This window comes from Drosophila subobscura, chromosome A (assembly GCF_008121235.1).
Source record: "Drosophila subobscura isolate 14011-0131.10 chromosome A, UCBerk_Dsub_1.0, whole genome shotgun sequence".
In the NCBI taxonomy this organism is placed as follows: Eukaryota; Metazoa; Arthropoda; class Insecta; order Diptera; family Drosophilidae; genus Drosophila; species Drosophila subobscura.
This window is the reverse complement of record NC_048530.1, coordinates 2,071,260-2,083,482: the sequence shown is the minus strand read 5'-3', so window position 1 is coordinate 2,083,482 and position 12,223 is coordinate 2,071,260. Positions and strand designations below refer to the sequence as shown.

Genomic DNA, 12,223 nt, shown 5'->3' with positions numbered 1-12,223 from the left:
GCACACATGAAATTGCGCTAAAAATTGAAGTCGAGAATGGATACACGCATTGCCATCATGTATGTATGTACATATGTATGTGTCACCGCACACATGAAATTGCACTAAAAATTGAAGTCGAGAATGGATACACGCATTGCCATCATGTATGTATGTACATATGTATGTGTCACCGCACACATGAAATTGCGAAGCAGACTTCAAGAGGAAACAAAACTTTGTTTTTGCGAGAGTCGCTTTGGGTTCAATGTTCAAGAGAGCCAACGCCAAATTCTCTCAGCCGAAGGCTCTCTCACCAAGAGCCGAAGCCAATGGGAGCCGATCCACTATACTGATTAGGCAGCCAGTTTTAGGTCACTCTGACCACTCTATGTGTTGTTTGCTTAGTGGTACTAGGCTTAAGTTGGCTTGTTTCCTTGAGGGAAAATCGTGACGGGTAGTGTAGCTTATGGTCTTTGACCCAAAATATTCTCCAAATTTAATTTACTAATTGTATTTTCCTTTTCATTTCATGATCTTTCGTTCAGCAAATGGTAACAAAATTCTGTATCATTTCCTAAACATAAAGTTGCCGAAATTACAGTATATGTAGTTGACCCATTGATCTTGGAGAATGATCAACTGCTATGGGACCTATTATTAATATTGAAACAGATTGCAAAATATTAATAGAGACTTTGAAAATAAATCTCAGAATATTGATTGCAATAATCTAAGCGAATTATGTTCTTCTCAAGTGCAATTGATTAGGATCCGAGATCAAGCGTTGCAGGCAAATAATAGTCTTAGGGACAGAAATTCGGTAGAAAGGAAAGATCGCTGATGATGGAAGAGTGGTATCCTTCGAAACAGTCACAATCTCAATAAATATCTTTAAAAATTTGCAGATTATAGAGACCGAGAATGTATCCAAGATCGGTATATAGTACACACGAAACATATGAAATGTTTAATTATTAAAAGCAGTTGATTAAATGGATTTATAATATTAACTATGGCAAATATATATTTTTGGTTGTCCTTTTTAGTTTAAACCTTATTATGCAATCAATTCAGGAAAGATGTATCATAAAATCAGAAAATCCTGCGGAGAATTGAAAGATGATTTGAGTAAAATTACATTTTAAAGCTGAGAGTCCTAACCGGCTGGTAATATTAAATTGAACATCAAAATCGAGGAAAATGATTTTAGATTCACGGTATATTTTGAAAATGAAAAAGTATATTTTGGTATATTTTCGAGGGCCTCACGATATATTTTATCGATAACTCCGCGGTCACACTGGCACAAACACAAGCGAGAAAAATAAATAATCCAACAAAAACCAAAAATCCATCTGCAATCATTAAAAACGCCAGCAAATTCATTCAGCGTCACACAAATATTCGTGATAATTTCTCCTGCACCTCTGTACACTCAGACCCTCGCCCGATCCCCCTGTCAAGAAGCAGCAAATCAAATGTGATGTTAAGTGTGAGTGTTTCCCAAAAAAAAATAAGAATGGAAATCCATTAAAACGCCATGGTGTGAGTGTGTGCGTTCGTGCTCGCTCGCTCGTTCGTTCGTGCTTGCATGCGTGTATATGTGTGTGATGTGCAAACGAAATCAAGAAGCAGCAAAGCAAAGAACAAATGCCGCAGAATGAAGTTGCCAAATAAATAAACAACTATCAATTTCCAAAATTAGTTTTTAGTTTCGCGCAATGTGAACACGACAATAAAACGTAGGAGTTTTGCAAGGCGAACAAATGCATGAAACAAGAAACAATTTGGGATTCTATGGGTGCTCCAAGCCCCACACCCTGCAAACAGCTTATCCCTATCCCTATCCCTATCCCTATCTGGCGTGTGTGGGAGTGAACGAGAAAACGCTCTGACCAGTTTCCAGGTTGTTGGAGGAGAATTTTAACCGCAAAATTTTGAGCTTACCATCCATCCGTCCGTCCGTTGGTCGGTCCGTCCCAACCCTTGTTTTGTTATTCCTTTTCTTTTTTGCGCTCTATGCGCGCGTGTGTGTGTGAGCGTCCCCATTGCCCGGGAGTTAAATATTCAACCCCCAAAATTGCCCCACCCCACTGTCCAGGCAAATCACTGAGCAATAACCACCCACCCATTCAGCCAGACGCCCACTCTCCCCCCAAGCGTCGACATTTCGCACTGGAAATTTCTTACTGGATGCTCTCACTCTCCCTGCTCTTCTTATTCGTCTTATGTGCCCTCTGACTCTGCTTCTGCCGCTTCTGCTGCCATCAGCTCCAGCTCTTTGTTGTTGCTGCTGCGGGATAAAGCAGTGGAATTACCGTGAAGCCAAAAGGCATCGGGAGAAGGGAGCCGTAATTCAAAAACTGTCGAAATAAAACGGCTTCCTTCTCTACTTTCGCGTCCCCCCCCTGTGCCCACTCGTGTGCTCTCCTGCTTGTTCAACCACTTTGCCTCTCTCGCTCATGCTCTCTCTGGTCTCTTTCTTTTGTGCCTATTTCCGCTGCCGCTTGTTAGGTCAGCTCTGCTCTGCTTCCCGCTCTCACCACTGCTTTCCCCCCTTTTGGGTCCTATTAAACTTTTGGGCTTCAAGCTCGCGCAATCCTGCCTGACTCTGTGTGGGTGTATGATGTTGGTGTGAGTGAGGGTCGGAATGCGCATAAGTAAGGCGAAATATAAAGAGGACTTTGGGACAGTCAGTGCCTGGAATTGTTGCTAGAAAAGAAATTAACGAAAGAGAAGGGGGAATATAATTGAGGCGGCTGTTGGCGTCGGCTTCTCGGGAATAACACTTCAACAATTTTTTTAAATTGCGCAAATTGGCGCGTCTGTTGCCCAACGGCGAACGTTTTTCAACACTAACCGCATGCAACCCTGCACGCGCAGTGTGAAAGAAGGGTGACGGAAACTTACACTCACACAAACAGACCGCCCGAACACGGGGGAGCGATTTTTGTTATTATTGAACAGAAAGAACATCGCAAAAAAAAAAGAGTAATAAAAGACAGCTTCCGAAGCTGGGTGCAAACGCGCGAGGTTGGTTAAAAAGTGTAAATTGCTGTGAAATTGCTCTCAATAAGAGCGGCAGCGGCCCACTAGGCAAAACCGAACAAAAAATTCTCTCGCGGGGGAGCAAAAAGGCAAAAAGAAGCAGTAGCACCGCAGCAGCCACAGTCGCAGCGGAATCAAAAGCAGCGCAGCCGCCGCTAATTGTCGCGCCGCTGTTGTCGTAGTTGTTGTTGCTGTTCCCAGTGTTCGTGTGCTGCGTCGCAAAAAAAGAATCATTTTCCCCCAAAGGAAAATTCGAAAAGAGAATCAAAAAGTTACTTTTTTCCACAAGTTTTCACGGGTTCGTTCTCTGTTCTCGTACATGTGTGTGTGTGTGTGTGTGTGCTGGTTTGTGTGAAAGGCGCTAAAAGGCGCAAAGGAGAAGAGGAAGACCGAAACGAAGCGAAAGAGCAGAATGTGAAGGCGAAAGGAAAACTATTAAAAACGAACAAAAAGGTCAAACAAAAAATGTGTGAAAGACAACGGAAAGAGCCGAACAAAATGTGGATTAAAAGTGGGAAAACTAGCATGTGTGCGTATGTGTGTGCGGTGGGGGGAGAAGCTAAAATTAATTTTTTGTTTTTGTTACATTCGCGCTTGTGTGTGTGTGTGTGTGAAGACAGAGGGATATGCATTTGTGTGTTAGTATGTGAGGAATATTTTGTAAAACGCATTTACTATCTATTCCAAATTTATCAATTAATTTGATTGTGTTTTCTTTTTATCCAAAATTGCAGTAGATTCAATTGCACAAACAAGTGTAAAAGAAAGGAAAGGAGAAGCAGCAGCAGCACAAAGAAGAAGAAAAAATAAAAACGAGAGGAAATCAATAAAAATAATAACAATAAGGCAGTAAATAACAGAAAAAAGAACAGCAGAAGTGGGAGCCGTAGCGCAGCGGCCGGATCTGTGCATGTGTGTGCGTGTTTGCATGTAGCATGTAGTATTGTTGTAACAAACAAAACGAAAGGCGGCCAACAACAACATACAACAAGAAAACATAATGAAAGCAAATGAGCAAAATCAAGCAGCAGAAGCAGCAGCAGCCGCGTCCAACGTCGACGACGACGTAGCAGCCGCCGATGCCGCCGACGCATGGGAAGCACCGAAAACCGCATGACAAGGAAATGGAAAATTTTGTTGAAAATTCTTTGGAAGAGCGAACCAAAAACGAGAATCAAAAATTAACAAGAATTCAAAGTAAATCACAGAAATAGAGCAACTAAATAATAAGCACCAGTCAGGCGCCGCACCAGTAACAACAACAAAGAATCAGCGAAAGAAACTAAAGAAGAAGCAGAAGAATACGAATCGGCAGTGGAGCAGAAGAAATAAAGCAGTGCAACCAAAGGAGTGAGACTAACAAAGCAGTGCATGAATAGGAATATAAGAAAAAGTGCAGGTCGAGGTGCAGTGCAAAAAGGAGCGGAGGTAGGAAGAAGAAGCAGGAGAACCGGCAGGTTGCGCCCCCTCCCTCCCTCACCCACACCCACATCATCTCACACACACACTCGTAGCACCCAACCAACAGCAGCAGCTCCACCGCCCACTCTTATAGCAGGAGGACGGGGGGACAATACCATGGCAAGCAGTGCAACAAATGCATCAAGCAGCATCCGCACAAGCACAAACAGCAGAACCACTGCTCTGCCATCACTATTCTCCTCTGCCTCCGCCGCCGCTGCAGCAGCCACCTCAAAGGACATGGACGGACTGATTGCCATTAATGATAGCGCATTATCGCAACAAATCGAATTTATACTACAAGATGCTCCCATGGAGCAGGATGATGACCATCAACAGCACCACCACCACCACCGGCACCACCATCACCACCAACACAATCAACATCAACACCATCAGCCGCAGGCGCAGCAGCAGCACCACCAGCCGCAGCATCAACAACAGCATCTGCAACCACATCATCAGCTGGTAGTAGGAGCTGGATCTGGAGGTGGAACAGCGTCCAAGCTCGAGAATAACCACCCACCGACAACAACAACAACTGCAGCAACCGCAACGGCAACCAACAGCGCTTCCGTCTCCACCTACACCACTAGCAGCAGCACCAGCAACAATAGCAACAACAGCAACAACAATCACCTGGAGGAGCATCACCACCTGATAATCCAACAGCAGCAGCAGCAGCATCTGCTAAATGGCCGGCGCGTTATCATCCAGTCTACTGGCAACAGCAGCACGGCCACAGTACTGGACGCCAGCGACATCAAGGAGGAGGAGCTGGACGAGGAGGAAGAGGATCCCGAGCTGAACGATGAGAATCTGCAGGATATCGAGGAGGAGGCCCAGGCGGCCGAAGCCGACGAGGAGCCAGAGACGACAGCACAGCAGCATCCGCATCTTCAGACTCGCGTCAAGATCGAGGTGGAGGACGACGATATGCCCGAAGACGATGACGATGAAGAGGAGGACGAAGACGAGAACATGTCGGTGGCCCATCTCCAGCGGCAGCAACTGGCGCAGGCACAGGCCCAGATTCAGGCCCAATTGGATTATCAACTGCAATCGACTCAAGCGGGCGGGGCAGGTGCACAGCAATTGGTGCAACTGCCCGCCGGCAGTCTAATGAGCACCTCGAACACCCGCACTATGACTGCTGTGCCCGTCACCGAGGCGGCACTTGTCCAGCTTCAGCGCCGTCCCGTGTATATCAGCAATGCTGTGGGCGGCCTGTCCGCCGGCGCCACCTACGTACGGATGCCGGGATCGGCCGTGATCAGCCGGAGTCCAATGACGGTGCTGAATGTGGTGCAACAGGCGGCGTCACTGCCCGCCACCCAATTAATACTGCAGGCCCAGAGCCCAACGCCTCAGCAACAGCAACAACATCAGCAGCAGCAGCAGCCCCAACCAGAGCACCAGCAGCAGCAGCAGATGGCCATGAACCAACAGCAGCAGCAGCCACAGACACAATCGCAATCACAGCAGCCGCAACAGCAACAGCAGCAGCTACAGCTATCATCCCATCCCGTGAAACATCAACAATCATCGCCAGCATCCAGCTCTTCCCCATGTAGCAGTAGCGGTAGCAGCGGGGCCAGCAGTACGGGGGCCACCGCCAGCTCATCGAGCAGCTACCAGTGCATGGAATGCGTAGAGAAATTCGAATCGAAAGAACTGTTTGACATCCATCGCAGCGGGCATGCCAACAACATGAAGTGCGCAATCTGCAACATGGTGCTCAAGTCGCTCAAGAACTATGAGAAGCATTGCCTGCGCTGCAAGCCGTACGAATGCCAAATCTGCGGTCGGGTGGTGCGCTTCCGGCCCAACTTTATCAAGCATATGCGGGTGCACACGGGCCAGCAGTCGGAGCGGCACAAGTACAAGTGCGAGGTGTGCCACAAGGAGTTCATGAGCTTCGAGTACTTCAAGGTTCACAAGAAGATCCACAACGAGAATGTGAACCTCACCTGCGAGATCTGTGGCAAGGTGTTCAGTGCCCTGGCCTCGCTACGCGGACACTCGAAACTCCATTCGGGTGTCAAGCTGCACAAGTGAGTATCCTTTTTGTTTTGTGTACTCATTTTGATCGATTTCTAACATGCTTTTTGTGCCCTCTCCGCTTCCTTTTAGATGCGATGTCTGCGGCAAGGGCTTTGGCCAGCGCTACAACCTGAAGATCCATGCCCGCACCCACACGGGCGACTTCCCCTTTGAGTGCAAAATATGCAAGAAGAAGCTGCACACGCAATCCTCGCTGCAAACGCACATGCAGGTCCATCTCAGGGATCAGCCGACGGCCGTAGCCACGCAGCAGGCAAAGGCAAGCAGTGCCAGTGCCAACAGCCAGAACGGGGCAAGCACCACCAATACTATCATCAATACCAATACCACCACCGCGAGCACCACCCACACCACCACCAGCATCAGCAGCAACTCGAGCAACAGCAACAGTGCGACATCCGCCACGGCCACAACGATTGTCAAATTGGAGCCGCCAAGCGATCTGGATATGCCCAGCACTAGCACAAGCAATAGCCATCAGCTGCAACAGCAGCAGCACCACTCTCACCACCAACAGCAACAACAGCAGCAGCAGCAGCAGCAAATGGAATTGGACGACCATTCTGGCCTCAGTGGGGACGAGGATGTGAACTCTTCCTCGCATATTGTCAACTCAACCACCAATCGCTTGACCACCGGTGAGGACTCATCCAATGAGTCCTCGAATGCCTCGCTACACAATCAGCCGCACTCCTCCTCATCCGCAGCCAGCATCAGCTCCTCGCATTCGCCATCTATGCTGCAGCAGCAACAGCTGACACCAGCTGCATCATCGCAGTATCTCATGTCCACGCCTTCACGGACGATTGTCATCAAGAACTACATGCAGCAGCAACATGCTGCAGCGGGTCAGGGACAGCAACATCAACAGAACGCATCCGATCAGGGTGCGGTACTCCATACACAGGTCATCCAGAGCGGTGCAGGCACCAGCAGCAGCAACAGCAGCAGTAGCAGCAGCAATGGCAGCGGGAACGCCATCGTTAGCAATGGTGCACAGCAATTGATACGCAAGACGCCCATCATTCATCACTCAACGAGTGCCAGTGGCACGATCTGCTCTGCTCTGACCAGCGTGGTACAGCAACAACTTAATACAGCAGTCGGAGGTGAGTTGGGTTAGCCCCATCGTGGAGGCTTTTAAAGGGGCGTTAATAAATTTCCATTTAAATTTTCACAGTTGGTTCGCCCGCTCAATCGCCACAGTCATCATCGTCAACGTCTTGCTCCTCCACCACTGTGCTGGTATCAAAGGCCACGGGTGTGCCCCTCTCGATAGCATCTTCGGCAGCGGCGGCGGCTGCACTGGCCGGTTCCACCATCATACGTAGCACACGCAATCATCACCATATACAGCAGCAACAGCAGCAGCATAGCAACAGCCAGAGTCAGCAGCAGCAGCGTGGATCAGCAGCTGGCACGCAGCAGCGCAGTAACCACCGAAACCACCACCGACGTCGTCATCTTGCTGACATGGATGATGATGACGATGACGATGAGGACGAGGATGCAGCCTCAGCAGCCGCTCAATTGCAGTTGCAGCGCCATGGCCAACATACGTCAATGTCCCCCGTCAGCCCCCATCACAACCAGCAACAGCAGCATCATCATTCACATCATCAACAGCATCCGCAGCTGCATCATCATCATCACAATCATCATTTCGATGATGATGATGATGATGAGAAATCATCACCGTCCCTGGCCACAGCGGCCATCAAGGTGGAACCGAATCTCTACTCCTCCGGCTCCGGCGACAACTCCAACGATATGTTCATCAAAGAGGAGGTGATGTTCGAGGACTCGGCAGCCCCACACTCACCACAATCGCCGCCAAGCTCAAAGTTTCGCATCTCGAACTTTGATAGCGATCTGGTCGATCATCATGTCGATTTGAATCACTCGCTACCGCCGTATGGGAACCTCTTTGAGCCGCACTCAATACCCGATAGCATACCCGTGCAACTCTATCCGGATGATGATGATGACTTTCGGCTGGACCACAGCTCGCTGGGTGGACTGCATAATACATCGTCATCGACAACCGATGGGGACTTTATCAAAAAGGAATGGGTCTATGGCACCGGCACCAGTTCCTATGCCATGAATGGCAAATTCGATGATGACAGCGATGCCCTATGCGATGCCGCTAATTTCATATACAATTGAGAACGTTGTCTCGAACGTTGTTCGGCTGGCCAGAGAAGGAGCGACAGGAAAGGAAAACGAAAGGAAAGGTACAGGATATGGAAATGCATACGCACATTTTGGCAAGACAATTGCTTGGATATATATACATATATCTCTCTCTAACCCTGGACACCTTTTAAACGAAATCAATCACACACACACAAACGACATAGGAGATATACATGTATAGATATATATATCTATATATATATATAGTACATGCCACACACACCTCTAGATAATTTGCTATCTCTGTGTTGCGCTCGTGATGATCTTAACGTGATCTTAAGTCTAAATATGTGTAGAGTGTAGAATTTTTATATCTCTCTCTATTTCTCTCTGTTTTAACTTTATTTTCGACCGCCCCAACCACCCTCTTTATTGTGTGTCGCTCTAATTCTATGTGTGTCGTAATTTTTGCAATAACTCTCTCGCTCTCTCTCTCTTTCTCTCTCTCTCTGTTGTAGTTTTTATTGTGCATATTGACCTCTCACTCTAAATCGCTCCCGATATATTTTTCCGTCTCTGTCTGTCACTGTCTGTCTCTGCTGTCGCTGTCTCATTATCTGATGTTTTGAGTATAGAGTACTCTACTCCACCCAGGAAACCCCACAAATGAAATAAATCCACTGCTCTTCTTTCTACAATGATGTGTAGTGTAAACGAGACCTGATCCTTCCCCTTCACCAACTTCCTTCTCCTTCTGACATCTGCTAAGAACAAAGATAAAACAATCATTTTAATTATTTTAAGGTTTCTTTTTTCTTCGTTTTTTGTTTGTTTGAGAAACCTTTATATATTGCCAGCATTCAGCACTCTGATAAAAGCAAGATGGAGTAATATGTACTATATATAATTTTGTATACGATTAAATCCTAAGTTTGATAATTTTTTGCATTTGATCTCTAACTTCCACTTTAATTTGGCTACAATATTTGCAACCCAAAACGAAAGAAATGTAGTTCCTGTTTAATGGCAAAGAAACTTGAGGAAATCGTATGGTTATTATTATACATATAAAACATATTGATTGTACGTACATACATATGTATATATAATTGGGTTGTGCTGGCCTGCTCTATATGGAAATAACTCTCATTCTCTTTGTGTCACTTCGAAAAAGATTGTTCAGTATTTTGATCAAAAAAAAAAAAAAAAACAACAACAAAACAATCGAAACTGAAAGCAAAATGATGTATATAGTCGCTATATACATGTACATATATCGAATGTGCGTGCACTCTGATATGCTTTAATTCATTTTCGATTCGATTTTTGGTTATTTGACTTACCTAAAGCGCAGTATTTGTTTGGTCCTTGTATTAGAGAATCCATTAATATTTTTTTGTTTTACAACATAAACGCACACACATCCTAATATATAACTTTTAGATTTTAATGTAATTAGATACTCTTTTTTTTGTATTTTTTTTGTTGTATAATTTGTTTAAGAACTCAGTGCTCGATTTGTGCCGCTGCTTGTATAACAGCGCCGCTACCTTAAAAACTGTTTTAATGTGCAATCTCTCGCTTGCCCCCTCTTACCCGCAAAACCCCCACGCCCCCATCTGACACGAACCCTTAACTAGTTGCTAAGATCTTCAGATTCACACAAATAAATATATGCATAAATTGATCTATAATCTTGCATGTATGATTTGGATTATACATATGCTTACAGATAAACTTTAGCTAAGCGCAAGCGTCTGCCCCTGTCCCTCTACCCATTTGTGTGTAGTCTCATAAGCTGGAAGAACATTCTTTTAGCCCTAGCTTTACCTTAACACACGACACTGCTTGTAAAAACTTTTAAACAAAAGAAAACAGACACACAACAGACCACACACTCTACATATAATATACATAGATAGAACTTTAGCGTTAACAATTTTAATTTGCATTTACATTTATATTTTTTTTGTGTACTCTTTTGTATTCTTCCTCCTTCGTTTGCCGAGAGACAAGCAATTACAAATAATTTAAGCAAAAATAGAAAGAAGATCAAACAGGACGCAAAACATGCATATATTTAAATATATTGAGCAATGTAAATGGGATCGGATCGGATCGGAAGATGAGGATGCAATAAGAGAAGTACATTAAACATAAACTTCTGTCAAAAGCATTTAATGTTAACAAAAAGTAAAGAAAACAAACAAAAAATTCATAATAAATCGATATAAATTAATTACAAATATATAAAGTATACAAATCTAATGAAAAAATTAGCCAACAATTTTAAAATGTAGCTGAAGAATTATATATATATTTTTGTTTGAAATTCGAGTTGGTTTTTTTTTTTATTTGAAGATACAAATTGAACTCCCCACTCCCCCCCATTCGATGATTTCGTGCATTTTAAGCTGCTGCTTTTTTTTGCGCATCATATAAGCAAAAATGTTTATTATTGGTAATTGTTGTTGCTTGACATTTTGTTTGTTACTAAAAGAAATATATTAACGAGTACATTAAGTACACACACATACACACAAACACACATACACATCTTCGTGTAGAGAAAAGCTTAAAGAAAAAAGGGGAAAAACACGCGCAAAAATTAATACGTTTTACATTTTTAAACCTAACTTTATGGATTTGTCTTCCGCACGCACGTTCAAACAGTTGTTCGATGTATGTACAAATTTGCCAGTCGTTATGATATCGATCCGAAAGGCGATTGACGATATTAACCGATAAAGGCCAAACCCAACCGCAACCATGTCCCCCTCCCCGTTTACATTGCATTGCATTTGCTGAGAGATTGCCAGCCAGAAAGCAGAACGAGACATGAAAAAAGTGACAGTAAAATGCGTAAGAAATGTGACCACTGCCCCCGCCTAAGCCCCTTTTCACCAACTTATTGACGCCAGGTCTCGGAATAGAAAATTGAAGAAAACCAGAGAAGAAGTTAGAAAGAAAAAGTGTTAGGGAGTCCTCCCAGACCCAAACCCCCCTCCTAACACCCGTAACAAAATCTCAGTTGAACTAATGAAACAGAAGCAATTTAAATTAAAATAAAAGTTATACATTTTTGTACATTTGAAAACTGAAATAGAGTTACAAAACAAAATAAAAACTATTTTATATACCAAACAACAAAATGAAAAACACGTTTGAAAAACACCTAAACAAAGGAAACAGCAAACAAACTTTGCACCACAACAACAACAACAAAAAAAAAACAAGAAAACAACAACAAATGATGTAAACTTTTAACATTTAAAATCTCAACGACTGCGCACACAGCAACAAAACAAATTTTTTGTATTATATTGAAAAGAAAACGTGAAGGTGAGAAAACCTTACCTAAAAATAAGAAAAACGAGAGAAAAATCGTAGGCGAAAATTCAGAAGAGAAGAGGCGATGGGTAAGAGGGAAAGCAAATAAAGTGAAATATTTTTTTAAGTGTAAACCAGGCCCGTTACACGGCTTGGGCGCCAAATTTTCTGCAATAAAAACAAACAAACAAAAAATGAA

The 12,223-nt window shown here is 44.3% G+C and overlaps 1 protein-coding gene across 4 annotated transcripts; it reads left to right on the top strand.

The window, feature by feature from the left end:
- The first annotated feature begins 1,276 nt into the window (after nucleotides 1–1,276).
- Nucleotides 1,277–10,888, top strand: LOC117897219 (TPR-containing protein DDB_G0280363). Of its 4 annotated transcripts, none has more exons than XM_034805972.1 (4): nucleotides 1,277–1,474; nucleotides 3,765–6,545; nucleotides 6,625–7,664; nucleotides 7,736–10,888. In XM_034805972.1, the coding sequence occupies exons 2-4, from the start codon at nucleotides 4,402–4,404 to the stop codon at nucleotides 8,722–8,724; spliced, it is 4,173 nt and encodes a 1,390-aa protein (XP_034661863.1). In that variant the 5' UTR covers nucleotides 1,277–1,474; nucleotides 3,765–4,401; the 3' UTR covers nucleotides 8,725–10,888. The 4 variants fall into 4 exon arrangements, with proteins under 4 accessions (XP_034661863.1, XP_034661945.1, XP_034662027.1 ...); XM_034806054.1 differs by lacking the exon at nucleotides 1,277–1,474 and adding an exon at nucleotides 2,863–3,015; XM_034806136.1 differs by lacking the exon at nucleotides 1,277–1,474 and adding an exon at nucleotides 3,093–3,328.
- Nucleotides 10,889–12,223: the final 1,335 nt, after the last annotated feature.

Bases quoted from the DNA above. Each gene is read 5' to 3' on its own strand.
- LOC117897219 (XM_034805972.1), top strand. From the start codon at position 4,402: ATGAATAGGAATATAAGAAAAAGTGCAGGTCGAGGTGCAGTGCAAAAA. The intron at 6,546-6,624 runs GTGAGTATCCTT...GCTTCCTTTTAG, and splicing joins TCGGGTGTCAAGCTGCACAA to ATGCGATGTCTGCGGCAAGG. The intron at 7,665-7,735 runs GTGAGTTGGGTT...AAATTTTCACAG, and splicing joins ACTTAATACAGCAGTCGGAG to TTGGTTCGCCCGCTCAATCG.